The sequence below is a fragment of the Bos taurus genome, chromosome 26 (genome assembly GCF_002263795.3).
Source record: "Bos taurus isolate L1 Dominette 01449 registration number 42190680 breed Hereford chromosome 26, ARS-UCD2.0, whole genome shotgun sequence".
NCBI lineage: Eukaryota > Metazoa > Chordata > Mammalia > Artiodactyla > Bovidae > Bos > Bos taurus.
The window spans coordinates 10,730,680-10,751,026 of NC_037353.1; the positions used below are offsets into that span (position 1 = coordinate 10,730,680).

A 20,347-nucleotide genomic window follows, 5' to 3' on the forward strand; every position below is an offset into this window, starting at 1 on the left:
AATAAACAAATATATGTATATCCATCCCTCCTTCTTGAGCATCCCTGCCCCCTCTCATACCTTACTTCTCTTGGTCATCAACTCTATTCTGTTTCAACTCCACAAAATGTATCAGTTCCTAATGAGAGCTTTAGTAGCATTCTTGTTTCTATAGGATGTTTTCAAGACTGCACCAGACAAAAATGTTTGAAATGGTAGCTAACTGACTTTACAACACACACATAGACTTTTAACGTTAACCTTTGTTAATTCAAGAAACATATGCTATATACTTAGCACTCAGTTTAATGCTGGGGATATAGCAATGAATGAGATAGACATTGTTCTTACCTCACTATGCTATGTTAAGTCACTTCAGTCGTGTCCGACTCTGTGCGACCCCATAGATGGCAGCCCACCAGGCTCCCCCGTCCCTGGGATTCTCCAGGCAAGAACACTGGAGTGGGTTGCCATTTCCTTCTCCAATGCATGAAAGTGAAAGTGAAAAAAGTGAAGTCACTCAGTCATGTCCAACTCTTAGCGACCCCATGGATTGCAGCCTAATAGGCTCCCCCGTCCATGGGATTTTCCAAGCAAGAGTACTGGAGTAGGGTGCCATTGCCTTCTCCGTCTTACCTCACTAGTAAGAACTTATTTCATAGTGGAAATATACAGCAGGAAACATCTCCAGTAATTAACTAAATAATTTCTTCTCTAATAAGGAATATCAAGAAAAAGTACAGGTGATAAGAACTGGTTTAACAGGGGAAACTATTCTAGACTGGGATGAGGGTAGAAGACTAAGGAAGAGCTTCTCAAGGACATGATATCAAACTGTATTCTTCTATATCTAAATGTATCTCTAATGGATATGAACAGATATTCATGAAAAATTAAAATGTAATTATCTCCAAACAGTGAGCATTGGAATTATGTAGAATTATTCTTTCAACACACACACACAAACACACACACACACATATGAAACGAATTATTTTTAAGGCATTTCCTATGTAAACTACATACACATTTATTGAAAGTTAGATTTAAATACAATCAAATGAAAAACAGATGATCTCTGCTTATTTTTGATCCTTGACTCTGCGATTTTTACTAAATAAGGAGCTATTTGATATCCATAGAGGCACTTAGGAACTGTCAGATGTTTTGTTTTTCCAAGAATTGGATTGCAAAATACCTATTACAAACTCAAATAATGACAGTGTCTGCTGGAGAAGGAAATGGCAACCCATTCCAGTGTTCTTGCCTGGAGAATCCCAGGGATGGGGTAACCTGGTGGGCTGCCGTCTATGGGGTCGCACAGAGTCGGACACGACTGAAGCGACTTAGCAGCAGCAGCAGCTGGACCCTAATGGAAGCCATCGCACGAGGCTAGTCTTTCTGCAACACCAGGCAGAGAACTTCCTTTGTGATGCACTCGCTCAGGTCAGAGCGCCTTTGCTGGATGAGTATGTCAAGGAGGCTCCTGGACAGAGTTTCCTTGCTGTCCTGAGGGAAAGGCAAGCCGAGCATGTAAAAGCACATTCTGAGTGTGCTTAGGCTGCATCGTCTTACTCCTGCGAATAACCCAGAATGGCAGGCAGGACATGACTGGAGTCATTTAACCTCTGTGGTAGTGAGTGCACATGAATCACCTTGTGGGGTAGGTTTAAAACGTAGAGGATGTTCTCATGCAGATTCCAGTGCACAGTGGTAATAGCTGAATTCCTAACATGGTTCTCCATGAGTGAATTCCAGTGATGATCCCCTGAGAAATACAGACCTAGGAACCTGCAGATGTGCTTCCAGGAGCCTTGAGTTCTCTAGAATTATGTATTACATTGAGCTTGTGTGTAAATTTTTCTAGGAAACAGCCCATCCTTTTCATCAGCTTTTCTAAAATCCAGGTTGGAAATGAATTACAAATCACCTCCTTGAAGAGTATTGATTGACGTGTGCTTCTTAAGGGCTAGGTGCTCATTGAACACTTCATTTCAACAAAAGCCGGTGAACTAAGTAATTTACAAATGATAAAACTGAAGCTCAGAGAAGTTAAATAGTCCCTCCACCTGCTGCTTCAACAGCCCTGAATGAATTCATCTGTTTAAAGTGTACAGTTCAGGAGACTTCCCTGGTGGCTCAGTGGTAAAGAATCTGCCTGCCAATGCAGGGCACACAGGTTCCATCCCTGAGCCAGGAAGATCCCACATGCCCCAGAGCAACCAAGTTCATGCACCACAGCTACTAAGCCTGTGCTCTAGAGCCGGGGAACAATTACTGAAGCCATGCACCCTAGAGCCCATGCTCTGCAATAAGAGAAGCCACAGAAATGAGAAGCCTGCACGCCTAAACTAGAGAGTAGTCCCCCACTCCACAACTAGAGAAAAGCCCATGTAGCAATGAAGAACCAGCATAGCCAAAAAGTAATTAATTTAAAAAATTAAGTGTACAGTTCAATGGGTTTTGGTATATTCAAGGAATTGTGCAGCCATCATTATAATCTAAATTTATAACATTTTTATCACCTCACCAAAAAACTCATACTCATTAGCAATGAGTCCCCATGTCCGACCCTAGGTAGGCACTAATCTACTTTCTATCCCTATATCCTGGACATTGGATATCAATGCAGTCATGCAATATGTTGCCTTTTGTGATTGCTTTTTTCCACTTAGCATAATATTTTCAAGTTTCATCCATGTTATACCATGTACAGTACTTCATTCCTTTCTGTGGATAAATACTGTATACAATTACATTGTATAGATATATCACATTTTATGTATCAGTTGGTGGATATGTGGGTGGCTTACACTTCTTGGCTATTACGGATAATGCTGTTTGGCACATTCATGTACCAGTTCTTGTGTGGACATGTTTTCATTGCTCTTGGGTATATACTTAGAAATAGGTAGACTTTCTGGATCCTATGTCAACTCTAGGGTTTACATTTTGATGAACTGTCCAACTTTTCTGGGAAGTGACTACACGACTTTACATTTCCGGTAGCAAGCAATGTGGGTTCCAGTTTCTCCACGTTCTCCTAATACTTGCTACTGTCTGTCTTTTTGATGATATTCATCTTATGGGATGTGAAATGATATTGCACTGTAGCTCTGATTTTCAACTCCATAATGACTACGACATCTATCAAAATTTAGAGCCTATTGGTTATTCGCACAACTATGGAGATATGACTATTCATGTCGATTACCCACTTTTGACTTGTCTTTTTATTATTGAATTATTAATGTTCTTTATAAATTCTAGACTTCAGTCACTTATCAGATACATGATTTGCAATATTTCTCCTATTCTTTGGGTTTTCCTTTCACTTGCTTAATATCATTTGCAGTCCAAAAATTTTAAATTTTAATACAGTCTACTTTATCTCTTTTCTTATCTTGTCACTTGCGCTTTTGGTATTGTATCTAAGAATCCACGGTTTAACCCAAGGTTACCAAGATTTATTCTTATGTTTTCCACTAATGATTTCATAGTTTTGTACCTTTAGGTTTATGTCTATTTTGAGATAATGTTGTTATATGGTGTGTGATAGGAGCCCAGCTTGATTTACCGGTATGTGGATATGCCCAGGCGTCCCAGAACCATTTGCTGTTCTTTCCCCATTGAGGCATCTTGGCACCCTTGTCAAAAGCCAATTTACAATAAATGTAAGGGTTTGTTTACTAACTCTTGATTCTATTCTATCATTCTATATATCTATCCTTATGGAAGTACCACACTGTCTTGATTACAGTCTGTTTTGAAACAGGAAAATATGAGTGCTCTTGCTTTATTCTTTTTGCCAAAGCAAAGATTGCTTTGGCTTTCGAGGTCTCTTACATTTCCATATAAATTTTAGGATCAGTTTTGTACATTTGTGAAAAAAAAAAATCCATGTAACTGCAAGCCACATTTTATACTTTATCTTCCTCTTCTTTCTTGATATATATTAAACTCAGAATGTATATGTTATTGGCAGGCATGTATGCTATTCAGTGTGCTGTGTTATTGGATAATGTTTCCATATTCATTTTTAACCACACTGTCATCAAACATAAATCTAATTATGGCTGTCAAAGAAGGAAAAACAAAATATCTGTATTATGGTCTTTCAAAGCTATGGGAGCTTAATAATTTACCAAGTGTTGTGCTTCAAAGGCTTTCATATTGTTGATGACTCGTTATTGTATACAAGCAGTTAATCTTATGTGCTTAAAGTCTAACATTTGAGATAAAAACTCAGTGGATTTATTGTTAAATTTTAATGATTTATTGCTGAATGATGAGATGGGGATTGCATTCTGCTCTCAGGGAGCACTTTTTCATAAATAATATATCATAGTGAGAAAAGTATGTCTACCAATGAGAATTCATATTGTACATAATTGAGACTCTTTTTTTTCTTCTAAACTATATTTTTCAGCATTCCAAAGGGACCCAGAGTCCTATGGTTTTGAAAAATTACACAATAGGTAAGTTAAGGAGAAAGAATGCAAATAAAATATTTTTTTCGAGTAATGGAGTGTTTTGTTTGTTAAATTTATTCAAGCAGTGCTAATGGAATGCATATCTTCTGTGGCAATAAGACAGCCAGGGTCTCAACTTCATGATGTCGATGATCAAGTGCAGGAGACTTTCCTCCAAGTCTGCCAATTTAGTACTGTGGCCAAGAAATTCCTTCCAAATTGTTCTGCATTTCTAGCAGTGTGGACTTAGCCAACACATTAACCTCTGTCACACATTTTCCTCACATGTAAAATGTCTACAAGGTTATAATGATTAGATGATCTGAACAGAGTATCTGGTGTGCAGCAGTGACATAGTGAAGAAAATAGGTTATGTATGGGGCACACATCTTATACACCCTTTCAGCTTCCTTCAACTCCACAGGTCTCCCAGGACTCCAGCTACTACTCCACTTGTCAAGTACAGTCCCCTAAACTCTGCTTGTCCCTGTCGCTCTGCTATCTAAGGCCACCCAGTAATTGGCGCTGAGTGTGTTGACTCAACCTTGACTACCAGCCCTGTTGGTGTTTCCAGTTCTGGTCATCATTTCTAGATTTAGACAGAACACCGTGTATCAGGGTTTGGGGATGAAAAGACTGGATGACACAACCCAGGCGCATTTTCTCCTTGTGGGAAAAAAATGTTGAATATGGCAAAACATCCATTGGGAGGAATCTGGGCAGATGAATCTTCTCCCCCTCCTCTTTCCTCAAAAGATAGTCTCTCTTTGCCATTCAGTTGGAGAACTTCCAAGTAGATAGGTACTGCTCTGCTGAGCAACCCTCTGTGTCTTTTGATGACTTGTCAGGGAGCAGCGTGCAGCGTCATTTCTGATGGTTTCACATCCTTCCTTGCCCAGAATTCCCAGACACACATTTCAGCAGAGTTCAAGTTTAAATTTTATTGCCATTATTTCTTTCTTGGTCTAAGAATAATTTTCATGTAGATTTTGGGTAAGAAGTATCTAAGACCTATGACACAAACATTGATAAACTAGTAGAACACTCCTGTCTTAAACAAAAGTCCTGTGTTCCTGGAAGTCTTTTTTTTTTTTTTTTTTTTTGCAAATTAGGCTCTCTTCTCTGGAAAGTTAGAAATGATAACATAAGAAAGGAAACATGCCAGTTGTTCTATCTTAATGAGAAATTATTTAAACTGGAAAACTCAAGCATCCCCATCTCTTTCTCTCTCACTTCCCATATCCTATTTATCACTCATGCTAGTCAATGAAATTTATTAACAATTTTAACCCATGTCCTTGGCCTTTGTCCCATTATGAACTTATTCAGACCCTAGTCACTACACTTCTAGACAAAATGCTGAGTTGCTGGTTAACTGGTCTCCAGTTTCATCCTATCTGAACCCATCTTCCAAACTCCTACCAGATCAGTCTTTCTAAAATATAAAGTAGATTGCTTTGCCCTTCTACTCACAAATCCTCAATAACTCATTGTCTTTTAGAGATAGTATTCAGGTTAAATTCATTTGCCTACTAGTATGATGTATTACAAGAGTATGATAAATATTGAGGAGGGAAATGCTAAGTACTATGAGAACAGGGAACAGGGAGAGTGGGCAATGTTTTATGAGAGGTATTGATGTTTGAGCAATTTTTTTTTCAGGAACTAGATTTAGAAAGGGTCCAAACCATTGACTGTTTCCTGTGCTTTCTCCTACATAAGGATGTCCCCTCCGGCAGATCACAACACTGTCCAGCAAGTTCCCTACTCCTCCCCGTGAGAGGGTGTTGCATGCATGTCCCAGTATGGCTGCTCATGTGGCTTCTGCTCCTTCATTTTATTTACAGCTGTGCTGGGTCTCTGCTGCTTTGTGTGGGCTTTCTCTAGTTCGGTGAGTGAGGATGTGCAGGCTTCCCATTGTGGTGGCTTCTCTTGTTGCAGAACAGTCTCTAGGCTCATGAGCTTTAGCAGTTGCAGCTCGTGGGCTCTAGAGCACGAGCTCAGTACTTGTGGCACACAGGCTTTCGTTGTTCCATGGCATGTGGAATCTTCCTGGACCAGGGATTGAACTCCTGTCCTCTGCATTGGCAGGCAGATTCTTATCCACTGAACTACCAGGGAAGTCCAGCTTCTGCTGTTTCTTGCAGGAGGCCATCCTTTCCTGCCCCATTTGAAATGTAATCATCTTGGCCATATGATTTGTCTAATGAAGCCTGAGTGGAAATGTATGAATCTTCCAAGTAGAAGCTTTAAAGGCCAAAGTGTAGTTACCTCATTTCCTTTTGACCCTTTGCTATGACATCACTAAGCTGCAGACTGAAGCTGCCCTCTCATTTTGGGTCCAGAGCAAAGATTATTTGGAGTAGAACTGCAGCTGACTCACAGTCGGCAAGTGATAGGAGCAAGAAATAAACTTTTGATGTTATTAAGTCTCTGAGATTTGGCGAGTTGATAGCTATTGTAATTAAACCTAGTCTAAGCTGATCCATATGTTTACTTACAAGGTATTTCAGTTATCAATTGTTGTTTACAATCCACCCAAAAACTAGTGGCTTAAAACGGCAATTATCATTTTGTTTGCTTACAAACCTGCAACTTAGGCAGAGCTGGCGTTGGGGAGAGTTGAAGCTAGCATCTTTCTGTTCCCTGAAGAATAAATTAGTGCAGCTCAGTGGCTGAGGGCTGGACCACAAGATCCCTCCCTCCCTCCCTCCTTTCCTCCTTCATGTGTCTGGTGGTTAAGGTTGGCTGCCATGTGGGATCTGAGCTGGACTGTAGTCAGAACACCAACATGCAGTTTTTTCATTCATCTTCCAGAGTGATCGCTGGCTCTCACCAGCAAGCAACCCAAAAGAAGTAAGCAGAAGCCCCATCATTTTTGAAACCTGGCCTTAGCAATCACAGAATCACTTCTACATCTATACTACACACCCCACATCTTAAACAAAACAAAACAAAACAAAAAAGCAAAAAATTGTATTAGAGTTCTCCAGAGAAACAGAGCCTATACGGTGATCTATATGGTGAGAGAGAGAGAGAGTTTTAAGGGATTGGCTCATGCAGACGTGGGGCTGACAAGTTTGCAATCTGCGGTGCAGGGAGGCAGGAATCTACATTGCGGTTTTGAGTCTAAAGGTGGTCCAGAGAAGAATTCTTTCAGATTTAAATCACAAGTTGCAAATCCCCCAGGAGAAACATAGCTCTAACCATATGAGAGAGATTATGAGTTCTTTTTGTGATACAATGGTAACACTATCCATTCATGGACACTAGTGAAAAGTGGCTATTTCACCAAAAAACCTTCATAAGGCAAATGGGACAGAGGAGGTATAGAAACTACATTAAATTTAAGATACTCCGATTACCCAATAAAAAAAAAAATCAAATCAATTTAATAGGAAAGGAAAAATTTTCTCAGAATGTAGAGGCAAAAATGTGATTTGAGAGTTAAAAGGAGAAGATGGCAAACATTTATCATTAAAATGACTTTAGAGTTGTGGTTAATACACTCAAACATTAAATAGATTTATAGATTTAATCTAATTAATTAACAAAACAACCTAGGAAAGGATTACAGAATGCCATCTAAGCATGTCATGAGACAAAGGTGAAAGAACTCAGAGGTCAAGATTTTAAATCTAATCTCATAAAATGAGTATTAATTTGGAATCTCCCACTGCCATCATAAAAACTCAAAAAGAACGTGTGTGTAGGGGATATGGGGGAGGGTATTAGTGCTTCTATCTAGGGCTCAAGAAGATTCAGCTTAGAATTATGTAGCTTCCGGTTCTTTATACTGGTACACAATTGCATTAAAGTTATCAGTTGTCAACCCAGAAACTGAAACTTGTTGCAAATTTTGATGTATTTAACAAGAAAATTGAATATAAAAATTATAAATGCAGTTAAATATTTACATAACTACATAATTTAAGCTTGTAAATAATTTGATATGTTTGAAATGAGGTCATCAAACATTAATCAAAGCCTCTCCTGGAAATAATAGTTCTTGTTTTATATAACATGTACTCAATTGGTAAATATACAAGATTGACAAAAGATATATAGACAAAGAAAATTAGATTTCTAAATTTTTGCTTTATAAATTAACTATTACAAATGGATTCAAGGTAACATCACACATTACTCAATTAAACTTTCTCAAGTGGATAAATAGCTAAAGTGTAAGACTAGTAGTGTTAAGAAGATTCTCTTCTATTTCTACTTTATTCTCAATACTGAAAATGTGTTGCTGGCACCAAATTCTTCATTCCATTAATTGACTGGAACTCCTTACCATTTTTTGAGTAAAATTTACAACAGTCCTGGAGGGTGGAAAGTGCTGATTCTCAAATAACAATATACCTTGTTTATTGTGCTTTGCTTATTTGTGTGTGGGTGTTTTTTTGTTTTGTTTTTTGTTTTTGTAAATTGAAGGTTTGTGGTAACCCTGCATTGTCAAATGATGGTTAGCATTTTTTAGAAATAATTTTTTTTTAAAAATAAGGTATGTGAAAATGGTTTTTAGACGTAATGCTATTACAAGCTTAACATAACTGAAGTTATGTTTATACTATATAAAGTATAGTATAAACGTAAGTTCTGTATGTACTGGGAAGCCAAAAAGTTCATGTGACTTGCTTTATTGCAACATCTGTTTTATCGTGGTGGTCTAGCACTGTATCTGCTATATCTCAGATGAGCTCGATAAAGGACAGAAATGGTATGGACCTAACAGAAGCAGAAGATATTAAGAAGAGATGGCAAGAATACACAGAAGAACTGTACAAAAAAAGATCTTGACGACCCAGATAATCATGATGGTGTGATCAGTGACCTAGAGCCAGACATCCCGGAATGTGAAGTCAAGTGGGCCTTAGAAAGCATCACTACGAACAAAGCTAGTGGAGGTGATGGAATTCCAGTGGAGCTCTTTCAAATCCTGAAAGATGATGCTGTGAAAGTGCTGCACTCAATATGCCAGCAAATTTAGAAAACTCAGCAGTGGCCACAGGACTGGAAAAGGTCAGTTTTCATTCCAATCCCAAAGAAAGGCAATGCCAAAGAATGCTCAAACTACCGCACAATTGCACTCATCTCACATGCTAGTAAAGTAATGCTCAAAATTCTCCAAGCCAGGCTTCAGCAATATGTGAACCGTGAACTTCCTGATGTTCAAGCTGGTTTTAGAAAAGGCAGAGGAACCAGAGATCAAATTGCCAACATCCGCTGGATCATGGAAAAAGCAAGAGAGTTCCAGAAAAACATCTATTTCTGCTTTATTGACTATGCCGAAGCCTTTGACTGTGTGGATCACAATAAACTGTGGAAAATTCTGAAAGAGATGGGAATACCAGACCACCTGATCTGCCTCTTAAAAAAACTGTATGCAGGTCAGGAAGCAACAGTTAGAACTGGACATGGAACAACAGACTGGTTCCAAATAGGAAAAGGAGTACGTCAAGGCTGTATATTGTCACCCTGCTGTCACATGTCACCCTGTCACGTGAGTCTGAGTGAACTCCGGGAGTTGGTGATGGACAGGGAGGCCTGGTGTGCTGTGATTCACGGGGTCGCAAAGAGTCGGACATGACTGAGAGACTGATCTGATCTGATCTCAACTGATGCCTGTATCTCAGAGGTAGCTCAGGTAAGAGAAACAGAAACATGTGCTCTAGTGCCAGCTACTGAAAAACAAAAGAAAGGTCTCTAATTACTAAACTTGAATCTTTAGAATCAAGTTAAATAAGAGCTCTACCTAAAGATGAAAGGTGTTTGCTACTTCATATTCACCAGCAGAGGAACAATTCATCAAGTACCATGTAAAATCATGGAATACAGTATCACAAAAAGAAAATAATAATTCTCCAGAAGCCATACTTAAAGTTATGGAATATTGTGATATAACTGATAGAGAATTCAAAATGGCCACTATGAAGAATCTAATGAGCTACAGGAAAATTTACAGGCAGTTCAATGAACTCAGAAATAAAATTAATAAACAGATGGAATACTTTACCAAAGAGATTGAAACTCTAAAATAGAACCAAATAGAAATTATGGAGCTAAAGTATTTAATAAATGAGACAAAGAAACATTGGAAAGTATTGGAAATAGAGCAGACCATACGGAAGAAAGAATTAGTGAGCTGGAAGATAAAAATTTAGAAATGATACAAGTAGAAACAGCTAAAATCCAAACCAATGGGACTTTCCTGACAGTCCAATGGTTAAGACTTTGCCTTCTAATGCAGGGAGTGTAGGTTTGATTCCTGGTCAGGGAGTTAAGATCCCACATGCCTCATGGCCAAAAAATCAGAACATAAACAACAGAATCAATATTGTAACAAAGTCAATCAGATCAGATCAGATCAGTCGCTCAGTCATGTCCGACTCTTTGCGACCCTATGAATCGCAGCACGCCAGGCCTCCCTGTCCATCACCATCTCCCGGAGTTCACTGAGACTCACGTCCATCGAGTCAGTGATGCCATCCAGCCATCTCATCCTCTGTCATCCCCTTCTCCTCCTGCCCCCAATCCCTCCCAGCATCAGAGTCTTTTCCAATGAGTCAACTCTTCACATGAGGTGGCCAAAGTACTGGAGTTTCAGCTTTAGCATCATTCCTTCCAAAGAAATCCCAGTAAAGACTTTTAAAAAATGATCCACATTCAAAAAATCTAAAAAAATTAGAAGCTAAAATATGAAGAAATTCTATGAGGACTATCTGACTCTATAAGGAAGGGAAACATAAGGATAATGGGTATCCCAGAATGAAAAGAGGGGAAGAAGGAAGCAGAGAGTTTATTTAAAGAAACAGTAACTGAGAACTTTCCAAATTTGGGGAAGAAACATATACAAGTCTATGAAGCTAAGAGAACGTCCAATTACCTCAACCCAAAAAAAACTGTCTCCAAAACACATTATAGTAAAATTATCAAAAGTTGATGACAAATAAAGAATTTTGAAGGCAGACAGGGAATAAAAACAGTAACCTACAAGGAAACCACAATAGACAATCAGCAGATTTTCAGCAGAAACTCTACAAGGCCAGGAAACAATGGAACCACATACTTAAAATACTGAAAGACAATACTGAAAATTATCTTACATACTTAAAATACTTGACATACTTAGAATACTGAAACTGTCTGCCAAGAATACTCTATCCAGCAAAGTTATCATTCATATATAAAGGAGAAATATCCTTTTTTTTTTTTTTTGGCATCTGTCTTCTCATGCAAGGGAAACAAAAGCAAAAATAAGCAAATGGAATTACATCAAACTAAAAAGTTTCTGCATAGCTAAGGAAACTATCAATAAAGTTGAAGAGACAATCTACTGAATGGGAGAAGATATTTGCAAATTGTATATCCATTAGGGGATTAATATTCAAATATGGAAAGAATTCAAACAACTTAACAACAACAAAACCCCCCCAAACAACCCGACTAAAAAGGGGCAGAAGATCAGAATAGACATTTCTGTAAAGAAGAAACACTGATGGGAAACAGGTACATGAAAAGATGGCTAAACATTGCTGTACTAGGGAACTGCAAATCAGAACTATAATTGGAATTATAAAGGCTATTATTAAAAAGGATAGAAATAACAAATGTTGGAGAGAATGTAGAGAAAAAGAACACTTATATACTGTTGCTGGGGTTGTAAGTTGGTGAAGTCACTGTGGAAAACAGTATGAAGATTCCTCAAAAAATTAAGAATAGAACTATTAATATCCACCTCTGGGCATTTATCTGAAATGAACAAAAACACTAGTTCAAAACAATATCGGCACCTCTATGTTCATTGCAGCACTATTAACAATAACCAAGAGATGGAGACAGCCTAAGAGTCCAAGGAAAAAGAAGACAGAAGATGTGGTTGGTATACACATACACACACACACAATGGAATACTACTCATTCAAAGATATCATGAAAAAGATAAAATCTTGCCATTGGCAAAAACACGAATGGACCTTGAGAATATTATGCAAACTGAAATAAATCAGAGGGAGAAAGACAAAAAGCATGTGACTTCATTCACATGTGAACTATAAAACAAATAAATAATTTAACAAACAAAAACAAACACATAGACACAGAGAACAGAGCAGTGGTTGCCAGGGTGGGAGGGGAAAGGCACAATTAGTAAAGGGAGTTGACTGTAAGGGGAGGAGTGGAAAATGTGTACAGAAGTTGAAATATCATGTTGTATACATGAAATTTACATTATGTTATAAACCAGTGTAACCTCAATAAAAAGTAGGGGAAACCAAGTGTATTATTATCTTAATTTTTTGTAAATCTCTAAATCTGTTCTGGAAAACAAGGTTCAGTTAAAAAAATTCATTGTCTTTCAAATACAAAAGTTGCAAAAATGGAAACACTTCCATCAACTATTCTGATGGAAGTCCAGGTCCAACTAGAGAGCGTGTGTGCTGCGGTTTGAGAGTGACTGGCAGGCTACAGTCCGTGGGGTCTCAAGAGCCAGACACGACTTAGCGACTAAACAACACTCCAGGAAGGCTATGCCCCTAAACTATTAGGAAATGAGCCAGTCATTTCATTTCTTGAATTCATAAAGACTTTTCTGAGCTAGAGATGTTAAATGCATTATGTGTTTGGAAGCCTTGGAAGGATGTGTAGAGAAGAGGAATAGTAAAAAATATGGAATTATACCATTTCTTCTTTTTGTTTTCTGGGTGGTACATTTGACTTCTATCGCAATTTGATTCTGTTAAACTTAAGTTAGAGATTTGCCTTCCTTTTTATATTAAAACAGTTTTGTAACTGTCATCCCAAGCTAATCTTTCTCACTTTCCTCCTACTTGCTGTGTTGGATATAAGTTATCCTGGGGTTTGCCTCATTTGTTGATGATGGATGTTAGATTGTAGCTGTGAGCTATATTCCTAATGCCAAGAATTTGGGAATATTATAATTGGGTAAAAAGTTTGTTTCTATTTTGAAAAATGTAAATATAATCTAATAGGATATATATGGTACATGATACAATAGAGACATTCATGTACTCACAACCAAAGTGTAACAAATATCAGCAGTTGTCATAAATGTTTCAAATATTTTAATAAAAGAAAAAAAGCTTTAAAATATATGCCCTGGAAAAAACTAAATATACGCCCTGGAAAAAAACTAAATATACACACAATTTCCATTCTAAGAATTCATTATTGTACTTTGAATCCAGTAGAAAGTTAAGAAGGACGGCCTTGGCAAAAGAACAATAAAAAGTATAGCACAAAGCTTTGAGAAATAGGAAATTAATAGAAATCTGTACTCTTAGGAGGAAGCAGAAAACATCACATGTGTTTCCTCCTATAGTGTCAGTAAGTAATTTACTTCAAAAAGGATACAGAAGAGGGAAAAAAAGGATACAGAAAGACTAAAACACAACCTTGAGTCTATCTTTCCTGGAAAAATGCGATCTTATACACATACACACACACAAACATGCTAATTTGCCTCCAGGTTTTTCTTTCTGGAATTTCCAAAGTCATTTAGAGGTCAAATTTACTTAGGTTCTAATTTTTTTGCCTCTTACTGTCTAAATAGCCGTCACCATATCATTTATTGTTATAGCCCTTGACTTAGAGAGTTGAGTGATCCATTACATAACCTAGTACATTATTTTACATTACATAACCTAATACATTACATTACATAGTGCTGTTAGTTCTTATCACTAATTGTTTTATAACTTTATATCTTGTCTCCCCAGCTGGGCTGTAAATTCTTTCATAAAAGATTGGTGCTGATTTTGAAGTCCCAGAGCTTAGTGACTGAAAGAGTTGTGCATCTTGTAAGTCTTCAATAAACACAGGTTGAACTAGTATTTTTATTGCATTTAATTAGTGTTTTTTTGCATTTTTGTAAGTGTCCTCTATTCTTGATACCATCACTAAATCCCGTTAACATTTAAAAGCCCAGCTCAAGTCCATATTTCTCCAAGAAGCCTTTTCAGGTGTTCCAAATGACATTTTTAATCCACATAGTTCTTATAGGCTTATAACTCTTATGTTTTAGTTTGTATGGTACATTGTACTTACATTTAAGTTATGCTGTAACTTACATTTACATATTTGGTAACCATGCTATGGGCAATTTGACCAGAGATCACAGCAAGTGTGCATCCTGAAGTCAGAGGCCATCCACTGACTGGTTATAGGACTTAATCAAAGAGGTTATATGATGCCATGCATGGAGGATGCTCCATAAACATTTGTGGAATAACTTTAATAATTCAAACCCTCCAACTCTCAGTTTTTTCATCTATTAAACACGTGCAACTGGATCTAACCTGGAGAAATTATTGTAAGAATTAAATGAGATAATGTGCTAAATGTAACCATATATTAAATAGAAAATGTTTATTTCAGGACATATCGTTGGCATTTGCCTGTCTTTTAGTTTTCCATAGACTTAGTGAGTTTTCTTTACATTTTTTCTTTTCCTTCGAAGGATAATGAACCCACTTCACCTTTCATGCTTTCACTCACTGTACACCACTTATTTCATTCACAGCACTTATTGCGATGTATATTTTTTGGCGTGCCCATCACCTTATGGTCAGTATATTTCTCTAGACATCCACACATCTGATAAACCCTGTGTACTGTTCACCTCCATGATCTATCGCTTTACACTGAGCCTGACAACCCATGTGAATCTTTTTCTGTGGGTTATGGAGTCTGAGCTACATAGCACAGGCGACACCTTGTCACTTGCGTGGGTCACCTTCAGGACAAAAAGAAACAATCTCCCTCCCACTCAGCCCCTAGTAATGAGATAAGAAGGATAAATTATCCTTTCCTCTGAGGGGTGTTGGAGACACACTGGCAGAAATAGGTGGGAAATTCCTCCCCCGTGCTGGGAAGCTCATTGGCCCCTGAGCAATGTCTATTAACTCCTTCAGGACAAAAGGACTCATTTCCTAAGGACCTTCTTAAGCAGGGATTTCTAATATTTGAGTGCATAAAAATATTTGAGTGCATAAAAAATCACCAAAGGAGTTTGTTAAAAATGCTGCTGGTAAACTAATTTGTTAGGGGGTAGTGCTCAGGAATCTGCATGTATTCGTCACAACTCTCCTCCCCATTATACTGATGCAGGTGGTTCTCTGCCCCTAATTCAGGAAAGATTGTTAGGCTACCAAAAATTCTCTTCTCCAGATTGGTCAGAATCTTCCTTGGCAGGGCCAGGTTAGTCCAAAAGCCTTATATAATACTTATTGGGTTGGTAGGATGATACCTTTATGGCTCAGTTGGTTGCTGTGCAACAAAGCAATCATTGGAGTTAGTCACTTAGATCCTCAGTAGTTTAAAAGATGAACTCAAGACCCAGAAATTCTGCCCAGTTCCAGATGATGCACTTTTATTAGGGTTATGTCTGGAAAAGGATAAAGTTGGGGAAGCATTTAAAAACCATGACATATGCTAAGTGGCTAAAAGACCCAAGGACTCTGAAGGCATTGGGATAGGAGCTACCTTCAGATAGCTGTAGCATGGCCATCATAATCGGGGGTGAGAAGCAATTACTGTGTGTGGCCCCAGAAGGCAAAACACATTTCTCCCTGCAGATTGTATCCTGATCTACATCCCATCCTTCAGTGCATTCAATGCCATGGTTTGTCTCACATGTATCCCTGGGATCATGATGACATCAATGTACAGCAACAATTAAATTTCAGTAATGATCAAAATTTGATTAAATCGTTGAAGCTGAGAACAATACTTTAGTCTGTAGTCACTGGAAATAGTCCTAGTACTTTCCTCATCCTATATCCATGTCTTTGCTCGCTCAATTTCCACTCTCTAGGGTGTTTTACTTCTCTGCCTGGTGACCTCATATTTATTATTAAAGTTAGACAATGCCTCTAAGAATTCCTCCTTGATTTCCAGGCAGAGCAAATTCTCCATGGGGCTCCTGTGATTTCGCATGTCTTATGAGTGAGGTATGAAGTGTCCATTTGTTTCTGGCTGTCTTTTTAAGGGTGTTTATACAGCCAGCAGTCTTAGAAGATAGATAGTGTCTCTCTCTCTGAAGAGGAAAGAGTAGTACTTTCATACTGTATAGAATCAAAGATTCAGGTTCCCTAAACTCAAGGCAACCTCAGCTATGACACAAACATCCAGACGGATCTCTCCTTTGTGGGAATTGCTGGGCAAGAGAAGTGACGCAAACATGAAGTCCATGTTTGTGTCATGAGTAACAGAATTCTTTGTCTTCGATCCAGAAGTATGATTGGTGTCTTCTCTCAGATTCCATGAAATTGCGTTAGGCTAATGTGTTAGCTTGCGAGGAGGGTAAAAGCTCTGCTCCATCACAGTTCTCCGTAAGTGGCCTTCCTGTTAACTGCGTTTATCATAGTATTATTCATATCCAGTGTTAAAATAATCAGTTTATACGAGGAAGGTTTCACTGGAAGAAAGTGACTGTTTTTGTGTTTCTGCTTGTATGTGTACCTCATATGATTCAGTGAAGGTTTACAAATAAGACAATTACCATTAGAAGAATTTTGTTGCCTCAACTGAACTGAAGATTCAGTACATTGAATTGAATTCAGTTATTATTATTTGCCATCCATCCCACTAAACACACTTGTTGAAAGTAAGAAAGATTTCTGAGAATAGAGAAGAACAGTAGAGGTGAAAGTAAGGGAAAAACTATGAAAAAACTAGGAGCAATTTAAGGACACGTATTTACAGATGGGAGAAAGATCCTGCAGGGGATGAGAAATAGGTGGGCTCAAGGGAACATTATTTAAGCCCACCCATCCAAGGTGCCAACCAGGAACTCTCTGGTAATTTTTTCAACTGATTTTACCTCCACCTGTTTCCTAATGGTCATTCCTAATGCCTTCCCTAATCTAGCATCCTAAGCACTGAGAATATAGACTCAGAATCAGAAATATACTTTTCCCAACACACACATTCCTAATTAGTATTGATAAACTATTCTAGCATCTTTTCTTCTAAACCATGAATCTGTTTCTCCACCTAGTTCTCCAGTTATCCATTACCAGTCAAGAGGAGTTGATACATGTGATACAGTTCATATATGCCATTGCAGACAAATCCCCCAGGAATTATTTTTTAAAATAGGATACAGATAAAAGATAAATCCCTCCCAAAAGAGTAGCCCTGAATAAATGACAAGGCTCATCATTCTAGCCCTGAAGAAGGACAATCAGAAAAGTAGCTTTTAGGATCAAGAAGCAAACTCCTGCAGAGATGAGCACCAGACTCTACACAGAACCAGACCCAATTGACCACAGCAGGCCTACAGCCCTGTGGCTCTCCCACCTCCTTTACCCTTCCTACTGCAAAGTAAGTAGGGAGAAAAGTGCCTATAATATGAGAAACACACCAGAGGAATGTCTTCTAAATTCCATCTGGGGCACTGTCTTCTCCACATCTGGAGCTTCTGAGGCATTGCGAAAATGTGTTGGATATCTCTGAGGAAATTTACCAAATGTGGTTTACCATGTGATTTAGTGAAGACAGGAGATGGGGGGGAGTTGAGCTGTCTGCCAGATGTCCTCCGTGGCCTCGCATGTCACGTGTTCTTGCCCATCAGCACCACGGCCTTCCCATGGAGGAGTATGTGGTTTGGCTCCATCTGCTTAGAGCCCACATTTTCTGCTCCCACAATGAAGTATTTTGGATAATCATCCAATAATGAGATGATCAAAAGGAAGCAGTTGAATTCCTAGGTCATGCGGTCTTCCCTGGATGACTTGGTGGTGCAGCCAAAGATTGTCATGTAGTGTTTAAAGATGACTTCATTCTCATGAGGACACCTGGCAAGAAGGGCCCCCAAAATTTCACAGAATCCTGATAGTCAAGCATAAAACCAAATATTTATTTACAAGAATTTTTGTTCCAGTATGATTCAGAATAGAAAAAGAATCTAAAGAAACTTGAAATTAACAATGATAAGCGTTCTGTTAAATAGTTTATTTGATGCCAATATGTTGGAACAGTAATATTTAAGTATTTTTAAAATCATGTTTAAATAGAAACTTATACAAGTGAGAAAATATCTTTGAAATACTTTAGGAGATAAGTGAAAAAGTGAAAGTGAAAGTCACTCAGTTGTGTCTGACTCTTTGCGACCCCATGGACTATACAGTCCATGGACTTCTCCAGGCCAGAATACAGGAGTGGATAGCCCTTCCCTTCTCCAGGGCATCTTCCCAACCCAGGGACTGAACCCAAGTCTTTCACATTGCAGGCAGATTCTTTACCAGCTGAGTCACAAAGGAAGCCGCAAGGAGATAAAGGAAGACAAAAAAGACTGTATATAGTACAATCCTCATTTTATGGCATATATGGAAGATACTTACGCAAAGATATTCATGGTGATTTTCCCAGAAGGTAGAAATAGCGATGGCACCCCACTCCAGGAGTCTTGCCTGGAAAATCCCATGGACGGAGGAGCCTGGTGGGCTGCAGTCCATGGGGTCGATGGGAGTCAGATGCGACTGGGTGACTTCTTTCACTTTTCACTTTCATGCATTGGAGAAGGAAATGGCAACCCACTCCAGTGGTCTTGCCTGGAGAATCCCAGGGACAGGGGAGCCTGGTGGGCTGCCGTCTATGGGGTCTCATAGAGTCGGACACGACTGAAGCGACTTAGCAGTAGCAGCAGAAGCAGAAATAGTGAATGAATTATTTATTTTCTCTTTTTTTTGTAGTTGAATTATTTTTGTACTTTGACTAATCATTATGCATGTAATCAGAAAAGATACATATTAATAACAAAATGATAAATAAAAAGCAAAATCTCTGAGAAGGATGGTGTGCTCTTTTTGAGAAATGTTAAAAAAAATATGTATTGAAATCATGTTAATGGATAAAACAACTTAATATTGTAAAAACATCACTTCTTCCCAAGGTGATCTATAAATTTAGACAAATTCAATCAAATTCCAAACAAGTTTGTGTGTACACATGTATTGTTGTTCAGTCGCTAAGTCATGTCCAACTCTTTGCAACCCCATAGACTGCAGCATGCCGGGCTTCCATGTCCTTCACTAGCTCCCAGAGTTTGCTCAACCATGTAGAAATTAAGTGAAAGTGAAAGTCACTCAGTCATGTTCGACTGTTTGAGACACCATGGACTATACAGTCCATGTAATTCTCCAGGCCAGAATACTAGAGTATGTAGCCATTCCCTTCTCTAGGGGATCTTCCCAACCCAGGCATCAAACCCAGGTCTCCCACATTGTCGGCAGATTCTTTACCTGCTGAGCCACCAAGGAAGCTGCCTATTATTTATGTGAGAAATGAAAAGATCCAAGAATAACAAAGTCAATGCTGCAGAAGAAACATAAATCTGAAAGTCTTAAAGTATTAGATACAAAGGCTTGTTACAGAGTAGTTAATCAGTTTCAGTGGGGGAATGGTGCAAGAACACACAAATAGACCAATGGAACAGAAAGAAGAGTCCAGAGAAAAACCACATATAGTCACTTGATTACTCAGTGCAGTGGGGAAAAATTGGTCTTAATAAATGACGCTATGTCAAATGGACATCCATATGAAAAAAAATTTTTCACCTCTACTTCTCAGTATAAACAAAATTAATTCCAGATGGACAGATTTTATGACAGATGAAATAATAAAGTTTCAAGCCTGAAGTACAGAAGAATGTCTTTATGACTTGGCAAAGATTTCCTAAATAAAATACATTAGAAAGCACTAACCATAAGAAACAAATACATTGGATTATATTATAGTTTAATATATCAGTTCATCAAAAGACATCACTAGTGAAAAGACGAGCTTCAGAATGGGAGAAGATATCTGCAAAACTGGTATCACAATAAGGTTCATATACAGAATACATGTATTTTTAAAACTTATAGGAAGGA

At 38.2% G+C, this 20,347-nt stretch overlaps 1 protein-coding gene across 1 annotated transcript in view; it reads left to right on the top strand.

Moving 5' to 3' along the window:
* Positions 1–14,445, top strand: part of FAS (Fas cell surface death receptor) — a 66,483-nt gene extending 52,038 nt beyond the window's left edge. The window contains exons 9-10 of the mRNA XM_059881738.1: positions 4,409–4,457; positions 14,192–14,445. Coding sequence (XP_059737721.1) covers positions 4,409–4,457; positions 14,192–14,228 — 86 coding nt within the window. The 3' untranslated portion in view covers positions 14,229–14,445. The remainder of the gene's footprint in view (positions 1–4,408; positions 4,458–14,191) is intronic.
* Positions 14,446–20,347: the final 5,902 nt, after the last annotated feature.